Source organism: Aplidium turbinatum, chromosome 6, assembly GCF_918807975.1.
Source record: "Aplidium turbinatum chromosome 6, kaAplTurb1.1, whole genome shotgun sequence".
NCBI classification, from domain to species: domain Eukaryota; kingdom Metazoa; phylum Chordata; class Ascidiacea; order Aplousobranchia; family Polyclinidae; genus Aplidium; species Aplidium turbinatum.
The window spans coordinates 5,695,989-5,716,796 of NC_137477.1; the positions used below are offsets into that span (position 1 = coordinate 5,695,989).

General features: G+C 38.7%; 2 protein-coding genes across 2 annotated transcripts; one reads left to right on the top strand and one right to left on the bottom strand.

Moving 5' to 3' along the window:
• Positions 1–365: 365 nt before the first annotated feature.
• Positions 366–5,127, top strand: LOC145772026 (universal stress protein YxiE-like). Its single transcript, XM_082583836.1, has 4 exons — positions 366–488; positions 2,524–2,613; positions 2,723–2,829; positions 3,900–5,127. Exons 1-4 carry the CDS (start codon positions 434–436, stop codon positions 4,101–4,103), a joined length of 456 nt encoding a protein of 151 aa, XP_082439962.1. The 5' UTR covers positions 366–433; the 3' UTR covers positions 4,104–5,127.
• An 11,338-nt stretch (positions 5,128–16,465) lies between these two features.
• LOC145771837 (uncharacterized) lies at positions 16,466–19,054 on the bottom strand. Its single transcript, XM_082583569.1, has 6 exons — positions 18,874–19,054; positions 18,091–18,225; positions 17,715–17,995; positions 17,460–17,598; positions 17,203–17,401; positions 16,466–16,484 (listed from the first exon to the last, which is right to left on the bottom strand). Exons 1-6 carry the CDS (start codon positions 19,052–19,054, stop codon positions 16,466–16,468), a joined length of 954 nt encoding a protein of 317 aa, XP_082439695.1.
• Positions 19,055–20,808: the final 1,754 nt, after the last annotated feature.

Below are 20,808 nucleotides of genomic sequence, written 5' to 3' on the forward strand. Positions count from 1 at the left end.
TGGTGAAATGAAATCCGTAAAAGAATTTTTCGTAAAGCATTTCTTCGTATACATCAAATCTCCCTTGCATGCACAAATAAATGCTTTGGGAAGAATTGATTTACAAAGAATTAACTTTACGAAGAATTGTTTTACGAAAAATTGCTTACAAAGAATTGCTTTACGAAGAACTGTTTACGCAGAAAACGTCGGACACCGTAAAAACCGCTGTATACAAAAGTCATCCCAGGGATGTAGGTGGATCGCATTACATAATTTTGTTTATCATCCCAGGGATGGGATGATCCCAGGGATTATCATCCCAGGGATGGACTGCAAAGGGTTAAAAGTAAAAACCAATCTTTTTTACAACCAGATTTACTGGAACAAACTTTATGTTTCTTAGACAGTAAGAACAATTTATTGTGTTATTTAATTAAATCAAAAACTCAACATGAAAGTTTTACTTGCTATTGACTCTAGTGATGTTTCTGAAAAAACATTTGATTGTAAGTGAAGTCAGATTTTTATGGTGATATTATGTATGGTAAAATACCTAGCCTACTTTCTGCTGATGAACCAAGAATTTGTGGTAAACATTTAAAATGTGGCATGGCTTTGCGTATATAGGCTACCTGTCCCAGACATGGTGGCATATTTGTATATGGCAATGTTATATGTATGATGCAAACAGAGGTGGGCAGTAGCGCGCTACTTTTGTAGCGGCGCTACTTTTTTGGTAAAAGTAGCGGTAGCAGCGCTACATTTTAGTTGGAGTAGCGGCTGCAGTAGCGGCGCTATTTTTATTCCAAAGTAGCGGTAGCGGGAGAGGTGCTACTTTTTTTCAGTCGCACTCCCGCTACCCGTTACTTTTTAATTTAAATTGAAAAAAATGCTTGTTTTTTTTTGCAATACTGGCGTGGTCAAGCAGCTATATAATCGGCTTGGTTGCAAAGTTTCAGTCTTTTCTAGCTGACGTCAACTTCTTCGGCGAATATCTTCGTGTGATGAAGCCTATCTGCCAGGCTATAAACATTCTCCAGGGCGAGTCCAAGGCATATTACAGAGTCTTGCTTCCAACCATCACAATTTGACCGAAGAAGTTGACCGAGATCAGTGATCTTGTGATCTGTGAGGAGTTGAAAGTGAAAGTCCTTGAAGAGGTAAAGAAACGATTCAACAAGTGCTTCAACAACATGAAATGCGTTATAGCATCATGTCTTCATCCCTCCTTCAAGACATCCCCCCCGTGGCTACAATTTCTGCACTACGTTTCCATGGATGATGCTGACGCACTGCGAGAAAAAGTCAAGACAGATGTAATTCGACTGTTGCGGAGACATCAAGCCAGGTTGATACCGAGAAGAGTGACACCAACACCAGTCATGACTCCGACCAAGGATGTATTTTTTGGAGTGTTTGCGCCATCCCATGAAACGTTGGTGCAGAAGGAAGCAACAATTGTGGACGCCTTTTTTTCGGACAAAAACAAGTCCTTGAGCTTTTCGAATATTACCGAGTTAAAACATCTGTTCATTAAATACAACACCCCCATTCCTTCCAGTGCTGCGGTGGAGAGACTTTTCTCTGTTGGAAAAGATGTGCTTAAGCGAAAGCGGGCAGGACTTAGTGACTGCCATTTTGAAATGCTCGTGTTTTTGAAAGATGCGTAGGCTAAGTGTAGGCTAACAATAAATTTCCCTTAGAATGTGTTTTCTATAACGACATTAAAATGACAGCGTAAACGAATGATAACATTATCGTTTTCAAGGTCATTTTTGCGTCACTAGGGACTTGAGTGTTTCCTAGTGTCATTTTAGACAAAAGTAGCGGAAGAAGTAGCGGTAGCGCGTGCTCCGTTGGCCCGAGTAGCGGGTAGCGCGCTACTTTTGTAAATTGGTAGCGGTAGCGTGCGCTACTTTGGCCCAAGTAGCGGATAGCGCGCTACTTTAAAAGTAGCGGGTGCCCACCTCTGGATGCAAACAGTATTATTGAATGATTGATTGAATCTTTATCTTCGAACTGGGAAAGCTTCTTGCAGAGCTTAATTCTGGCGGTTTCACATACTTGCAGAGGCTTTGAACCACTGACACTGGGCCGGTCACTGAGTTTGACAGTATAAAGGTTTTCATTGATGAAGTGCTGTTGTCTATGAATTATTCCATCAACTAGGTGGCGATGGATGGAGAGTAGTCCTTAAAAATGCATTGCACAAGCGCATACTCCGGAGTCGAACCAGCACCGCTTTTATTTGTAAAGTCTTGCGCTTAATTAACTGAGCTATTGGGGCAGACCAGAATAGTGTCTTCACAGCAGTTACTAATATTTCTTTTTGCTTGCTATATATATATAAATACAGCGATGTTTTAACAGTACAGTCAGTAAATTGAAAGTCAATAGGCTGAACTACTTTGGTATAATTTCTGATATTTTCCTGAGATGTCACTGATAGCTTATATGCAATTCTAATGATGAAGATTAATATATGAAATGTAATGCTTATCAATTTTTTATATCAGTACTAAATTTAGTTCTACTTTCCAGGGTATATAAATAATCTCCATGTCCCAATCAACGATGTATGTGTTTGTCATGAAGCTGAACAACCTGATTTTCCATCAATGATGTTTGCTGGTTAGTAGTTTTTAATGAACAGAACAAATGGTAACATGCTGGTTTCAAATATGTGTCAAAAAAGTTCAACCCTACATTTTGTGTGTGAATTATTGTTTTTCTTTATTAGGAGCTGGAGCTTTTCCGCAGGATGAAGTTCATAGAATTGTTGAAGAGCACAAGAAAAAATGCGAAGCTTTGAAGCATCGATATACTCATAAGTGCAAAGATAGTCAGGTGTGATCTACAAATAGGTAGACCTATGTGCAGTAACTTCCAGTGTTCATATCTTATTCTTTTCCTCACCTGTTCCAAGTGCTCCAGCAATTTGCCAAAGCAATGAGCATTCTAACAGTTGTCTTTAACATGTTAGAGTGCTTGTTTGAGCATCTAATGCCTGTTGACACTGTAGACATTATGCAGCTCTGAAGCTGGCTGATAGAGCAACCGATAGGATATGCGGATGCTATGACAAACCAAAGAACATGGGACTTTTATGACGAGCCTAACAATTTCTGAAACTGCCTCTTGGCTTTGAAAAAATTATCTTTTATAAAACTGTTAAATCTCATTGAATATCCGAACCCTTCAACAAATCCTTATGTACTTCACCAGCCATTAACACATTTTAGCATATTATTAGGTGAAAATATGGTTATGTAAAAATCTTGCAGTGTAAAAACAGAGAGAGACTGTTCACCAGGCATTTGGTAATAAAATTAATTTGCGTTCTTCTGGTGACTATTTACTAGGTTACCTCGTGATGTCCCTTTTCCATTCTCAGTGCGTCTTCTCTACCATTGTTATTGCTAATCCCATTGTTTTCTGTCTTGTCTGATGTCTTTTCAACGTTTCTTGACAGTGGCCCAATAGATAGATAAATTTACACTGTTGGAAAGTAGCCTACTGGTTTTAGGCATTCACCGCATTTAGTTTAACCTCTAGGTATCTTGTGGCGTGTTTTAATTCTGATTCTTGCTGCTTTACTCTATTCATTTTATCAGTATGTTTTTGTGTTGTGCCATCGTTACTGAACAGGTTGTGTTAACCTGTTTTAGCCACCTTGATAAAGTCAGTCGTGCTGACTGACGAAACGTCGGAAATACAAAAGCTAGTTATCATCTTGAACATCACGAGGTAACCTAGTAAATAGTCACCAGAAGAACGCACATTAATTTTATAATCTTGCAGTGTATTATTTATTTCGTTTTAACTTTGGTAGACAGTTTGTATTTTTTATTGAGTTTGGCACATGAATTTGGAAATTGCACCTTCACCATTGTAAATTTCAACATGTTTTTTTCAAGCTTGAAAAGTTCAATGTGTACATTGACACAACCGCTTGCAGCAATCCCGGTCATGGGATCATTAAGCGGGCTGACGAATTAAAGGCGGACATGATAGTCATGGGCACTCGAGGCATGGGAGCTATACGTCGAACCATACTGGGATCAGTGAGTGACTATGTCGTCCATCATGCCAAGATTCCTGTGGTGATTTGTCACCGTTAATTCTGCTGCAGGCTGGAAACTCGTTATCTTTGCTATCTTATCAAGCAAAACTTACCAAGCAAAACTTACCAAACTAAACTTATCAAGAAATAAAAACAACTGAAGTGAAAAGTGAAGTTGCTCTTCCTACGTTGTTTCAACGTCGCCACAGATACGAAACCATGTATTGTAAAAACTAGCAACATCACCAAGCCTAACTTGGTTTGTTTCCTTGTCCCAGCCATCAAATCGATCCCTTTTTAACGTTCACAGATGTTGAATCATTGTCGAGAAGGACTGATTTGTTGACTGAAGTCTGATTAGGGTGTTGCTTATAGGGATGATTACAAATTGTTTTTCAACTTAAACAAAATTCCTTTCATGCCTCTGTGATTAACAAAGATAGATGCTTATGGGCTTCAACACAACTTGAAAAGGCATCAGAGTTAATTTGCGAATGGTTGCTGCGCAGTGCATTTTTTCAACTCTGCAGAAACAGGTTGTAAAATATAAATTGTGATCACTTTTGTGTTTGTTTCAATTTTCGCTCGTTTGCGTCCATCTAGTTGCTAAAACTTGTTATGTTCTCAAACCTTTTTGAACAGTGATTGTAAGTACACAGCTAGCTACACAGCACACAGCAGCTATTCGTTGCAGTGGTGTAGTGCTTTCAATCCTATTTTTTTTTCACTAAGTGTCAAATCATTGTCATGCAATTCATTGTGATTGTCTTATTCGAATTTTGTCGGTTTGTTATTATTGGCTGCTAGTAAATCATTGTAACATTTTTCCCGTATGCAATATTACTGTTTGTTTTTCATAAAGCTACCACTGAATATGCTAGCATGCAGCGGGGGGATTATATTCCATAGAGGTGGTGTGTTGATTTAGTGTATACCACATTTTTCATTTTAACTCTTGTATCTTCCTATCGTGAATCAGCTATCTTTTTCAAGTTCAATATTGGCCCAGCTTTCAATGTGGTGTATTGTGGGGTGTCTTGCATTCATAAATTCTGAATAATACGAAACAAATTGGGACCATGTATTGGTTTTGATTAGCGCTCTGTACACGTTGCCAGTTTAATGTTTAACTACCGGTGCCAGGAAAGCATATCTCTCGATGAAGCTGCTCTGCTTAGTAAGTTAAAGAAGAGGATTCGGTGCAAATAAATGTATGAGAAAGCGACCCAGACAACAAAAATCCGTCATTTTTTACATACGTCTGCAGATGTTGTTTGTAAAAATGATAAATTGTGTTATTCGGGGAGCTTTTGAAGTTTTTCTAGGCGTAGCAAAATACAGTTTGAACTGAAAAATGATGAACTCGATGCATTGAGTAGTCTTGCAAAAGACACTCACTGAGAGCCCTATGCTGTTACGTTCTACTGCGGATGTCATAAAGTGCTGAACTGGACAGTAAAAATTTCATGCCATTTTTCTTGTCTAGATTAGGAAATGAAATTTTGCACAAAGCTTATTTCTATTGTTGTCGCCACATTTAACAGCCTTTCAACAAGTACCCTAGTTTACTTTTTATCTTAGAAGACATTCAAATGTATAGCCTATAGCCTAGGCGTTAAACTCTTATGTTGGATTTCCGCAACTTTGTACTGTCGCTCTACTCAACCAATCATGAGGTGAATAGCAGTCTTGCAGCGTCAGCAAAACCAACAGGTTGCTTATCTTTGCATTCCCACAGTTAAGAATTTCTAAGAAGACCAAACCACACACTATTAATGTTTTCTCACTGTCATATGACGTTAAAAACGTGCGCATGAGAGGTTTGTTTAAATCTGACATCACAAATTTGCGTGTTCAGCACATGCAATCCATTCGCTTATGCACACAACACAATTACGAAGTGACAGCGGAGATGATTTGTCTGGTCAAAGGTAACTTGTAACTTGACAAGCATGTTTCGCAATCCTAATTGCCGGCAACGTATTTATAACCTGCAGGTCGCTGGAGAAACCACGTGATAGACACTAGAATCGGCAAGGAAAAAAGAGAAGCATAAGCTGAAAGAAAAGAAGTTTGGATTTCGAAAATGAGAGACTTATATTTTAATAGAAATACAGGGTCATCAATTAAGGGAGCGTTCAAATATTACGTAACGCTGTTTTTCCGAATTTTTGACCCCCCTCCCCCATGTGACGCCAACGTAACGTTTTTGTCAACCCCCTCCCCCACGTGACGCCTTTCCATTACAAAGCCCGTTTTGCCAGTTTATTTCAAAGTTATGACGTAGAAACACGTGCTGATAAAATATCTTGGTTTGTATGCACCTAAAGCTTACGTTTGAGACATGAAATTTTAGCTACCGTATATTCTTTTTTTGGAATTAAAACGTTATGTACCTACTGAAAACGTTTAGTAGCCCACCGTCCAAAATGTTTAGATCCAAACCTTTCATTGTTTGGTTATGTATTGAAAGAAACATCACAAAAGCGCAAAAGAAACCGCAAGGAAAGCTAAGCATCTTCGAATGGGGTCATCAATGTTTCAAAAATGTTTCTATAATATATTGGAGCAGTAGGCTACTCTCGCTTGTGTAAAATAATTTTTTGTAAATGCCATTTAACGATCAAGCATAACAGAAAATAATTTAACACTGTCAGAGCATAATGACCGGTTCGTTTGCATAATCTGTTTAATAAACAATTATTGTAGTAGCAGAAAAACTAGAAACCATTATCACTTTATTTCAAAAAAATGAAATATCTTCCGACAGGTGTCAAACCCACAACAATGCTTGATATGAACGACTCGGTTACATGTCTTGTAATGCAAAGGAATTTATTCTCACACGAGTCAGTACAATCATAACTAGCTAAAAATCGATTTCGATCAGCTAGTAGCTAGATCATCTTCAGTTAAGCTTATTCAAATAGAATCAACGAAATTATTTGAATAAGCTTAACTGAAGATGATCTAGCTACTAGCTGATCGAAATCGATTTTTAGCTATTTATGATTGAACTGACTCGTGTGAGAATAAATTCCTTTGCATCACTTTAAATCATTATCAGTAGGCCTATGCCTTACTTACTGTATACTTACTCATTTTCAATACTTGAAGAATATACTATACCAGGGATCACCAACTGGCGGGCCGCATGCGGCCCGTCACGCTGTATCGCTGCGGCCCGCGGAAGGTATCAGCGTACAAGTATAACCAAAAATACTTTTCTTGAGGAGTTAAAGAGCACGAAGGCAAAAATACTTTCCGGAAGCATATTTTCGCTTTGTATACGATTCTACCGACCGACCAATCAGATTATAGTTCTAGGTGGGGGGTGCTTAAAGTTATTCCAATGCGATGTCCAGCCACACTGTCCCGGTGGTTGATTAAAACGTCTGTTTTCGAAATTATCTGTGAGCATAGGGTTGCTTATTTTAAGTTTGCAAATGTCATGTAAACACTAGTGTGCGTTTCACCGTTATTGTGTTTCACGAGCAGTGTTCTCTTTATGCAAGTTTTTGCTGGCAAAATAGGTCGGTGTGCCAACTCAATTTATAATAAATTAGCAAAATATTGCATATAAATTTACAGACTTTTTCTGATTGTATTATGAAAATATTTAGCTTAGTAGGCCTACCGGTAGCCTACTGCAAAATGTTTTTTTTTTCAAGCTGCAGTAGCCTACTGCAACCTGCTTTTGTCAGTCAATGCTCGCTGTTCTATAGTGAGTAGCAGGCCCGTAACTAGCTTGGAGCAGCAGGGGGGGCAAAAAGTATTCTAGAGGGGGCCCAACTTTTACTTTCCGTATCATGTACGAAAACGACGTTTGTACACAATGTGGGTATATTTACGCAAGAACATTAATCGTAGGCCTAATACAACGTTTACATTAGACTAGTTTATCATAGAACCAGTCAGTGGCGTAACCAGGAATTTTGAAAGGGGGTGGGGGTTGACGGCCGACGGGCAAAGGCCGACGGCGTCTTCGCCAAAGGCGACACCCAGCAGCGGGGGGTCTGGGGGGCCTCCCCCAGAAAATTTTGGGGGCCTCCCCCAGAAAATTTTGAAAAAATATTTTGAATTTGGTGCATTCTGAAAGCATTTTCAACAAACATGTGGGTATAAATATTCCTGTAAAATGATGCTGTCCGGTGGCATAGCAAAAGGATAAGATCATGTTTTCTAGGGCATTTTTCGGTAATAAAGCTAAGTCTCTATGTTTTCTTGTTGCTAATTCCTGGCCGAGATATTTGAATGTTTGGTATTGGCAAAACTCGCTCTTTTAATGCAGTTTCGTTTAAAATTAGGCAAACTTTGTTTTAGAGACAACATTCTACCACACCCTTAAACACACAATGTTTACAATTAAATAACACAAGAAAATTGAGTATAAACCTGAAAAGTCAGCGAACAGAGCTAATTAACATAATTTTTTCCAGGGGGTGTCAACATTTTTGCAGGGGGGGCTTCGCCCCCCCTGCGCCCCCCCTAATTACGGGCCTGGTGAGTAGTCAGGTAGTGCTGACGCCAGGAAGATCGCTCCTTTTCAACAGCAAATTCTTGCCACGCTGATCACCGCAAGCGCCAGTTGTCTATAATAAAAAAAAGACGGTTTTATAGACTCTCACAAAAAGGATGAAAAGCCAACTCAGTGCCGGATTAACCATTAGGCAAAGTAGGCACGTGCCTACAGGCCAGTCAAAAATTCAGGCCACTTTAAAATCAGTAAAAATTTAGTTATGTTTTCAAAATAATTATTTTCTAAATTAATAAGTATTTATCTTAATAGCTCTGTTTTTCCAGATGAATTAAAGGTTGCAAAAATCGTCCAATAGTCACAATTGGACAGACAACGTAGCATCTCGTTGGTTCGTGGTTAGATTGGACAGAAGTCCATGGATTGGATATCTGCATGTTAAAGTGCCTTCCATTAAAAAAGACGAATTGAAACATGTTGCCACTTCCTTTTTGATGTTTTTAAAAATTCGCATTTCCGTTGGGTGACTCAACGAAACAAACGTGGCGTTATGTTGTGTTAATGCATATTCCATGGTGCTGCAGAGGTTTGGGGTTTTGACTGAGTACGACTCCATGTCTGTTAAAGACATCGATGTTGCTATTGCTGGTCTGGTTGGTGTGTATTCAAAGGACCTTTCTTCCGACTTCCCATCAGAATTTCGTCAGTTCATGTGCTGGTATAAAGACTATAAAGAACAAAGACGCGATGAAACAACAGCAACAGAAAGTGCCCAGAAGATGCATAAAATGCTGCACACTACTGGTGTTTGTAATGCATTTCCGAACACTGAAGTAGCACTTAGAATGTATTTGTCTCTAATGGTTACGAATTGCTCGGGGGTAACGCTCGTTTTCACAACTGAAACGAATTAAAGACATTAAACGATCAACAATGTGTCAACAACGTCTTGGTACACTGGCACTTTTGTGTATTGAAAGCGATCTACTCCATAAGATTGACCTTCAAAAACTAGTTAACGCGTTTTCAATCGCAAAAACGCGCGAAGGTGTTACATATTTAGTTAGGCATATGACCAAGGTTTTGCACGATACCCTGTGTTATAGTTGCAACAACGATCTTTGTGACATTGATTTGGCAACACTGATAATTCTAATTTTTTAGTTGGCAACCCTGATTTTCGGGCCACTTATAAAATGTGCCTACAGGCCAGCAGACCCTTAATCCGGCACTGAGCTAACTCATTGCTTTTTTAGAGGTAAGACTGTTCATGAATTACGATAGAATTGGGATTTTTCTGTGATTTCCACAAGCGTTTGTTTCATGGTGCCTGGTTTCTTTTTCCTTGTTATTGGGAACCTATTTTTCGCTGATATGTTTGCAGGTCACTATTGTTGCCTGTATTGCGATGTGTCAAACATTTCCTTGTTTACTGAAATTGTTTATTGCAAGATATCTTTTGTGAAGCGAAGTGACAACACTACTCTTGCTTGGCGATGAATATTCTGATGAAACCGCTCGCCTCGCTATAAGTGCGCAAAACAAGTGGCCTCGCTTATTAGGCATTGTTAAAAAAGTCAAAAGTGTTGTAAAAGGAGCTTGGCCTGGCAGTAGCGCTGCTCGATTAATTTTGTTGCTGCGGTATTCTAACATAAATATGAACAACATGTAACGCTGCATAGGCTACTGGGTACGAAATGCGTTCTTTTCTAGCATAAGAGTCAACCTACTTAACATTTTATTAGTGCGGCCCGCCACAGCTCTCCTTAGTCAGTGCCAAAGTGGCCCGCATGCAAAAAAGGTTGGTGACCCCTGTACTATACCTTAACCTTTCAAAAAAAATGATTAAAATGTAACTAAAACTGTTTCTGTTAAAATTGGTTATTTCTATTATTATTACTAATACCCTATAATCAGCAGGTCTATGAAGTTTTTAGATGGTTTACACTTTAAAGAATCAGTTGCTTACACCTTACTATGCTGTTGGTACTATGTACTGACTGCTGACTAAGCTAAGAGACTTCACTAATTAGGCTACTTGGCAATAGTCCCGAATTCCAGTTCAACTCAATAGAACCACCCTGTCCACAGCTAACACATTCTCTACTCTCTATGGCCAGATTTTTCTGAATTTGGCCTAAAAAAAAGGCCATCTGGCAACCCTTATGTTGTTCACTGACTAGTGATGCAAGCCGCGCCGCGCCGCGCCGCGTACGCGGCCGCTTTTGACTTTTTCGCCGCGTGCCGCGCCGCGCCGCGTGGAAGGTTGAAATGACAAAGCCGCGCCGCGCCGCTTGCCGCGTAAACTTTCAAGAAATTAATTTTTCGTAAACGTAAACTTTCAAGAAATTAAACTTTCGTAAACGTAAACTTTCAACTTTTCAAGAATCAGCTATGAAACTTCAAATTTAAATTGGAAACACGGATCAGTTATTTTTCCCTTCGGAAACCCTAAGATGGAAAGCTATGCAAATGCAAATTGCAAATGGCTTGCAGTTGACAGGGTTTTAGGGCTTGCTTGTCAGGGAAGCTGTACGAATGTTTTTGGTTAGTAGCCTAGCTGATAAGCTCAGTTACCAGGCTATAGGCCTAGCGCAACTACCGCATTATTTACTATATCAGTTAGCCCAGTGAGTTCAGGCTATAAGTTTTACTCTTGTGTGTGTAGTTCATATAGCCACTGGCATTATAATTGCATTATTGCTTACAAAAAGTGTTCAAAAGTCCTGATACTGGATCCAGGAACATTCTATTTGTCTTAGTTTGTATTATGTCTTAGAACTTAGATGCATTGCTGATAAGAGAATATGATCTGGTTAGCCTGGCCAATTAGTGCACAACTGTATTGGTACTAGGTTACCAGTTATATGCCATGGATGCTTTTTCCTACAATTGACTTTCTAAACAATAACTCGTTAAAATATTTTTTTTTAATTTTGTAATTTGCGGTGTGCGGTGCGGTGCAGTGTCAAAGTTCCAGATAAATTGCGGTGTGCGGTGCGGTGCGCGGATAGATGAGTCAGTTGCGGTGCGGTGTGCGGATAAAAATTTTGGGTTCGCTGCATCTCTATCACTGACATCAAAGCAAGCTTTGTGATATAAGAATGCTGCCTTGCAATTTCGCAATGCGAGGTTTTAAGCACTTAGAACCTGTATGGAATTACGGGAATTAGAGTAGGGAAAGGTGGGGATGGTTCGGACAAGGGGATACCCCGGACAAGCAACTTCCGGTTTAATTTTTACATCGCCACGCAGTTTGCACGCCAACTTTCACCATTGGTGAAAGTTGCCAGCTGCGTTAGGACTGCTTTAAGAACTTCAGTTGTTCAAATTTAGAAGTTTAGATTTTTTTCTCAAAGACGTAATATTTTCAGTGAACGTCGTAAGCTTTTATAAAAAAGTTTGTGCAGTAAAGCTTTTAACCTTTAGTCAGGGATATCTATAACTACGGGATTGGAAACTCTGTGTAACTGAAAACACTTTTATACACCAGTAGGGTCACTGTTCTTTGCGTCGCTGTGATAAAGGTTCACATAAGTTGACCTTTAAAAATAGCAAGTAGTCAACAGACAAGGAAAAGTGTAACAATCAATGCACCTGCCGTAAACTGAAAAGTATGCACTTGCCTTGTTTGTTTAATGTGTTTGCATTCCATTTGTGCAATCCTGTTGTATTTCGTTTGCTGCTAAATAATGTCAAAACCAGGGAGTCGAACCGTTTGATTTGTCCGGTTCGGGTCCGGTTCTGGTTCAAAGATTGTTTCAAAATTTGGTTCAGTTCCGGTTCAGGTTCGAAGAAACTGAAAACCGGTTTTATAAGTTCCGGTTCGGGTCCGATAAAATTAGGCCTAGGCCTACTATTGCCCAACTACTAACTAGCCCAATTGGGCGTGAAAACCGCAAGGTTGGCAACACTGATCTCAACACTGCTTTGCTCAATTAATTAACTTGCCTTTGTTGTTTGTTGCACAAGTTACAATCAAACTATATTGTCTATGATGTCACAGAACAGAAGTTGTTTACCTCAAAAAATTCCTCTCCAAAGCATCGATGATAGTGGATCGTGTGTTACGGAATAGGCTATAATTCATCCGTACAATGTGGCCTCCAAGATAACAACATGCTACGTACAACTTCACTTACCACAATGCGAACAATGACGTAATGTTGGAGTGAACCGCTTTTTCAACCGGTTCGGGTTCGGTTAGGGTTTAAGCTAACTCAAATTTTCGGTTCAGTTCCGGTTAAGGTTCAGACAAAATCGCACCAAAACCGGTTTACAAAAATCCGGTTCGGGTTCGGTTCGACTCCCTGGTCAAAACCGAGTATTAGTTTTAGTTCTTATGACATCTTAAACTTATTGATTTTGTACTGGGTTGGTGTGTGAATAAGTTTATCCTAAAAGTCTACGACAACACATTTCACTGATTGTTGAACACTCCTATTTTACTTCTGATCCGGTTTGCAATACGCAAAATGCTAAAGAACAACAGGGAATATTTGGATTCTTTGCATTCATTTATTTTTTGGATTCGTGGTTTTAAACTTTTATATATACATCAAATAAGGTTTGATGTGAGTGTACATTTTATATTGTTATTGCGAAATTGAGTTTTATACATTCTTTAGTAGATACAAACAGTGTTTTGTTTTAATACTTCTTCTGTAGTCATAGTAATAGGCCTATGTTGACCTTACTGATGTATAGCAGAGAAAAGAGTTTCCAATCCCGTAGTTATAGATATCCCTGCCTTTAGTGTAGTATATACGTTGTAGATACCGGTAGCAGGTACTTTACAGCAAAAGAGTTTTCTAGCAGAGCATTTTGTACTAGTAGAAATCCGCCATTGTTTGCTACACGTGACCATGGAGATACCGCGGACATAAATATCTAAGTGTCCGGGCCCCGGGGTATCCCCTAGGCTATAGACCTTCTGTAATTTTTTTTGATATTTTGTTATTCCCTTCAACATGAAACAATTGCAAGATTTCTTTGTAAATATTATTGATACAATACATGTTATTCAAGACTATTTTCAACCATATTTTGGTTTGTCCGACATAGCCCCATACATTGTCCGAACCTACCCCCTCATTGGGGTAGGTTCGGACAATTCAGTAATGTCAGCATTTTAGGAAAATTAATAAGAAAACAAATGTTGAGAAATCTATGCTGTGCACTCTTTTTTCAAGAAAGACATAGCTATAAGTTGACATAAAATTTAAGCTTCAAAAAAGTTTAAAATAATTTTTACGGCCAAATTTCAAAAAAGTGTCCGAACCATCCCCACCTTCCCCTACAGTAGTTGATACTTGATAGAGATTTTGTTGGTGCTGTTGGATATGATTTCAGCTTAATTTAGTATCTAAACGACGATACCAGCCAGCACAAATAAACTATACCGTACCGTACTCGTAAGCGTTACGTAACGTTTTGCTTGAACCCCCTCCTCCCCGATGTGACGCTAACGTAACGCTTTTCATAACCCCCCTCCCCCTCGATAGCGTTACGTAATATTTGAACGATCCCTAACGTTACAAGAGATCCAATTCAAAAATTGGCAAAGGGGGGCGAACGTGGCCTAACCATGTTCACAGTTCTCAAGAAAGATTTGAAGATAAATGCCAATACCATTGAGAAACGTCTCTCCAGGGCCAGAGTTCTGCTCTCACGCATTTAAGGAGGAGGAGCACGAGCACGCTCTCACTGCCAAACCTTGTGTTCAGCGATGAGAAGAAATTTGATGTCCAGCATCATTTTAACAGTCAGAATGATCGTGTTTGGTCAAAAGATGGTGACTTGGAACCCCGGGTGGTCACTCGGAGGCAAGGGGCGGCATCAGTGATTGTGTGGGCCGCAGTCAACGAATCAGGAAGGATGAGTCCATTGATTTTTGTGGACCAAGGAGTGAAATTGAACCACGAAAACTACCGAAATGATATTCTTGAGGGTTCATTGTTGCCTTGGGCAAAGAAACACTTCAAAAAACGTAATTGTCATTCCAACAAGATTTTGCCCCTTCACATGAAGCTAAGAGAGCGCACACCTCCCCCAGAAAATTTTGAAAAATTACTTTGAATTTGATGCATTCTGAGAGCATGTTCAACAAAAATTTGGGCATGAATATTAGCCTACTGTAAAATGATGCTGTCCGGTGGGGTAGCCACTTTAACAAGTCGAAATTCTGCCACTAAACTTGACTAGAATGAAACCGCCAACCAATCATAAGCTACGGTTTAAGTGACGGAAAAAATGGCGAAAAGAAGATGATAGAAAGCAAATTAAGTGATGAATATTTTGTCAGCTGGTTGGCTTAGGGTTACAAAGTAGTCATTTCCTTGACGCGGGTTCGATTCCCACCACTGCTATTGCTCTTTTTCTTCTGTAATTACCAAATAAAGTTCAAAACAAGCATTAACTCTCTGGATGAGTGCTAGAAGTGTCACAATTGGACGGTAGCCTCTTACAGTGACGATCGGTGAGGGAAAGCAGTGCTTACCTGAGCGAAAACTATGCAAAATATAATGACTGAATTCTAGGTTTAACTTCTTATTATTTTTTTCACGTTTATTTTAACTTGAAAATTACTGTATTCGTGACTAGAATTACTCGTAACGCTTGTCAGTAGTCTAAGTCCTCACCAAACTGCATGTCTTGCCTATAAATGCCAATTAACGCAAATACTCCTGTCAGAAACAACCACTGCTGAGGCTTCAGGGAAGCAACTATCAAAGTTGCTTTCCCCAGGTTCAAAAATGTCTAAAAACGCCTTCGTTTTATCCAATCCTCACCCGTTTTGCAAAACGTCACCAGCTGCTTAGCCAATCAGATGTGTTATGGTTAAAGTTGCTTTCCCAGTGACGTCAATGCGTACATTCGCTAGAGCGGCTAGACTAACTCGTCAGAATGGTCTCTCGTCACGCTACACAGCACAGCATCATAATGCCGAAAAGATTGCTGCTGTTTTTTTATGTCTCCTCGCCATGTACTTTAGCCTACTAGCTTTCATAGTCATAACGTTGATATAACGCAGGGATATCTACAACTACGGGATTGCTAACTAGAAAATATCTATGACAGGAGCGGGCCGACGTCAAAATCACCACATTGTGAAGATACGATATCAGGAGGCACTCAGTCAGTGGCGTAGCCAGGAATTTTGAAAGGGGGGGGGTTGACGGCCGGCGGGCGAAGCCCGACGTTGTCTTCGCGAAAGGCGACACCCAGCGGCGGGGGGTCTGGGGGAACTCACCCAGAAAAATTTGAAAAATTACTTTGAATTTGGTGCGTTCTGAGAGCATTTTCAACAAAAATGTTGGTATAAATATTCCTGTAAAATGGTGCTGTCCAGTGGCATAGCAAAAGGATAAGATCATGCTTTCTTGGGCATTTTTCGGTAATAAAGCTAAGTCTCTATGTTTTTCCTTGTTAATTCCTGGCTGAGATATTTGAATGTTTGGTATTGGCAAAACTCGCTCTTGTGACGTCACACGCGTGCCAAAGGGGGGGGGGTTGTAACCCCCTAAACCCCCTTTGGCAACGCCACTGCACTCAGTCATCTATGTACAAGTACAAAAGTGTACCATGTAACTAACCGTATATTTATGGAATATTCAACTTGCGTCGGCATGTAGCCATCAGGCTAAAGAAAGCTCTACCACAAACGTTAATTATGAATACGGTAAGCAATAAGAGAAAACAAAATAGGTATGCATCGTAACAGGAGTCATAAATTCAAATTAAAACGTGTGCAGTAGATATGAAGCAATAAAACAGATAGTTTTCTTTTAGTTACACAAAATAAAGCATAAAACTACTACCCTAAAACACAATAGAGCAGTGGCGTGGTTGGAATAGCGAATACAGTAAAGACGTATAATAACCAAGCACACACAGACATTAGTGCCAAAATAAGCGTTGACAGTGACTAGCTCGTCTGCAGACTACTGATAACCGAGGAGCCTGAAAGGTGTGATAATATTGCGTAAATTCCAACTTTCATGAGCCAAGCACCTGAAAGCATTCTCGCTAATGTGGATATAATGCTAGCTAAGCAAGAGCCGAAAAAGTACCGGCATCGACTGAAATCAGCTTTGAAAAGTACTTCAGTACTCCATACTTGGCTCAAAATGTATTGTTGGTACCAGTAGCGGTATCGGAAAAGTACTTCCCACCTTTAATCGCAATGAATTATAACATTATGCACAAATAATACTGGATAGAAGTCTGGTGACAATCATACGCATTATACATATAGTGTGAAAAAAATGAAAAATACAAGTTCAATACAAATGACATGTGAAGATAGGTAAGCATATTTCCTACAACTTAAAATTAGCTGTTACTAGAAGCTTTTGATGTTAGTTTTCTGATTTTTCGAAGCAGTTTAGGTTGTGGTGTATCAACAGTTGGTTGACTGTTAAAACGTTTAAGCTGATTTTTTGAAAAACAATTAAAAGCACATTGCACAATTAAGTCAAAATTACAATGCCCAGTAGAACATTTTGTATTTAGTAAACTAACAAAAATCTTTGATGAGCATAGCATCTTTTTGATTGCATCAACAAGGGCACGCTGATGACTGTTTAAAGATAAAAACTTTCTCATCATAGAAGGATCATTAATGATGGCCTGATAACACTGAGCAGCCAGTACAGTTGTTCCAAAGCAAAATTCAGACGGTTCACATAAACCTCCTCGGTTAGCCATTTCAAACAGATGCTTATGCTCATTTGGGATGGAGCTCTTCAAATCAGGCTCATCATCTCCCTTTATTAGCAACTCCTTGCAAGCACAGCACTTTGTGCGGCGTACAATGCTGCGTGCACTGTATCCGCTGACATAGTAGGCAATAGCAGCATCCGATTCTGACATATCCTCTAAAAAAACCAAGAAAAAAGTCTGGAAGCCAAACTTGCTCTTCATTAACTTCATTACCATCGTCATCATTAGAAAAAATGTCAGAAATTCTTGAGGCTGCCAACAGAGTTTGCTGCTGTAGCAAACTTAAGCAACGTATTTTCTTTTCAGCCAAAAGCAGCTGCTTGACGGAAATAAAGAAATTGCCGCCATTGACCTGTATACAAAAAATGAAACTCAATATATGTAACGCATTAAAAGCAACACCAGCGAATCCTTAGCAAACCATACAGTGATCTCTAATAATACTAGTACAGAATAATATAAACTGACCTGCCTATACCAGCCAAAGCGGCCTTCAATAGGATCCGACATAACCTTGCCTGAAAGCAGATAATCAAAACCATGATTGATTTGAAGGTAGGTGGCAAGTTCAACTACTGCTCCCATGGACTGAATGCAAGCTGTGAATGTCTCGTTGGAAAGCCCAGCCGTTCCACAAACACGCCATTCTTCAAAAATTTTTGTTGCTTCTTTCAAAAAAAGCAACCCAACATGATTTGTCTCATGGCTGATGCTTAATGGAATGAACATAGGATCTCTTTTCTTCTCTCCTGAACAAAGTACCAAAATTTTGTAGGGTTATACATAGGCTCAGCTTATCTGCACTATAGTGCTTGTTTCTTTGACCTCCATAGACTGTACATACCTTTAAAACAAGTTTTAACAGACATTACTTTCCAAATGTTGGTGACAAAATTGATATATCGAGCAGTTTCTGAAAATGCTGAACAAGCTGTGCTGTAATGTTCCAAGCCACGAACAGTTGATTCATTGAAAACACCTGCATGCCAAAAAATAACTAGTCAATAGTCACACAAAAATACTAGTAAAGCATTGGCATGAACACAAACACACACCTTGCACATGAATACATAAAATTTATTACCAGCTATATAGCTATAGCTTGAACATAACAAATTTACGCTATGCTGATGATACTGTTCTGTTGGCTGAATCACAAGAAGATCTTCAAGAAATAGTGGACAATGTTAACTCAATTGCCAATTGGTAAAGAATTTAATATGAAAATTAACGCTAAAAAGACCAAATCAATGATAATCTCAAAATCATCAGACACTCCAGTACTCCAAATTATAATTGACAATGAAATTATACAAAAAGTAAAATCTTTTTCCTATCTTGGACATTTAATAACTGAAGATGGGAGGTGTGACCATGGAATTTTGAGACGGATAGAAATTGCAAGAACTACATTTGGAAAAAAGAAAAAATATTTTAACCAATCAACGTTTAAAATTACCAATACGTCTCAGGATCTTAAAATGCTATATCTGGTCAACCCTATTATACAATTTGCACTTGATTACATGTTCTTCAAGTTTTTGAAGAAGTTACATTGAATGCATTTTCTACCAAGTTGTACATTTGTACAATAATGCATTTATAAGAACACTAACCAAACACCCACTGAGAGCATGTAGTGGAGATGTCCGTGAAATGCTGCTTGGATTAAATGAAGATTTCTTCAGTTTGTGAGCAACCTTTAACGCCTTGTCTTCTTCCATAGCATAAAGGCGAGACAAATGATGAAATTCTGCAATGCATGACTGACCAAGCAGGTGCTCATGGCCAGTACAAGGGAGATGCATCCTTTTCCTTTTTACAAAATTGTTGTAAATATTCTTCAGGTTATGAGTAAAATAAAAAAATAAAAACAGTTTTTCCTCTTTTCTCAATGGATGCTCCATGCTGTGCGAAAGCTTTCCACCACACAGATCAACAAACAATTTCCTATAAAACAAAAAGTACAGCTTAAAGTGGTGAAAATGGTATATACAGCAATAGATGTCACTTTGTTTTTAAACAATGTTTATAAAAAGTTGCAAAAGCAACAGGCAAAAATTTGAGTTTTTATTTCATTGAGATCTAAGAGACTATTGAGCATATGAGAATGAAAGCATAATAAAATATTTTATTTAAACAATTATATGAACAGCTTACGCAGTAAGTATCCAAACAAACTACCGGTACTATGATGTAATTAGAAAAATGTTATCTTACCTGTTACAGACATGATTGTCTGCAGATACAGCAACTACAAAAAAGATATCATTGAGTGCAAGCATCACACGTTCAAGCCAACTCTTCAACAAATTAGTGTCAAGTTTTTCTACAGGAATGAGACAAACAACATCTTTGTACTTTCCACTTATTGATTGGACCATAAATGTCAATACAGTTTTTGCAGGCTGACCTTCTTCAGTTAAACCAATGAAAGAGCCACTAGTATATTCAACACGCTGAGCAGTATACACTTCGTCCATCATTAAAACGACAATTTGTTCCCGTTGAGATAATTCAGATGTTCGTAATCTTAAATATTCCAAATCCAGTTTTGCAAAGTCAACAGTCATTCCAGTAGAAAGCTGACGAAGACGGCTTCGACAAGGCAATACAAAAAAATTTTGTAGTTTTTGTAAAGGGATGAACTGGTCAGTTGCCATAAAAATGCAGTAGTGATAGTATTGGTGGAATAGCGACGAGCATTTTTTGGTACTTGGAGTAAAGATATTTGTTCTACAATAAATTTTAATAAAGGCACACATGTGTTTTCATTGCAAATGGTCAAATCTATGGATGCACATTGCTCTAGACATGATGCAGCTAACTCCAACAACTGAGTATGACTTATACTATCAAATGACTTGCTGCATAGTGATTTACATAATGCCAGTAAATTTGTAAGCTCAGAAATGGTTGTTAAACATTGAGAAGCGAAGAGATGTTTATAAACTATGCGAGGCAGTACTGCAGAACACACATATGCTTGAACTTCCAAAGCATCAGTAACAACAACAGAGGATAGAAGTTTGGGTGCAAATGTGAAGTCTTCAGAAATGGCAATTTAATGAAACTGGATATTTGATTCTTTGAAAATAACGACATAACCACTTGGTAATACTTCATTCTGAATATTTGTCTTAAATGAAGCAAAATTTTTGATCACCTCTTGTTGGAACAGATTTTGATTTTGTTGTTCAATGACAGAATTTTATTTTTTCAACCTGGCAGATGCAGATGATGCAGTTTTGCGAGGCACAGAACTTGCCTTTGTCAGATACTGGGGTAAAGCCAAAAAAATATGAGGAACTGCAACAGATTTTAATCGCTTTCTTTGCAATGTACTTGAACCCCGTACTTCCATTCGATCAATTCTTGTATCACAAGAATCCGTTACAAAGTCATTCTCATGAAAATGCAGGGAACATACTCTGGATGACTCTGTGACAATCCAATCTTTCCTCAGAATTACTTTTATCCATTTCTGTTTTAGCTCATGTTCTTTAGGAAACTTATATAAAGCAATTTTCTCTTTACTGTCATTCGTTTTATAACCAGTTTT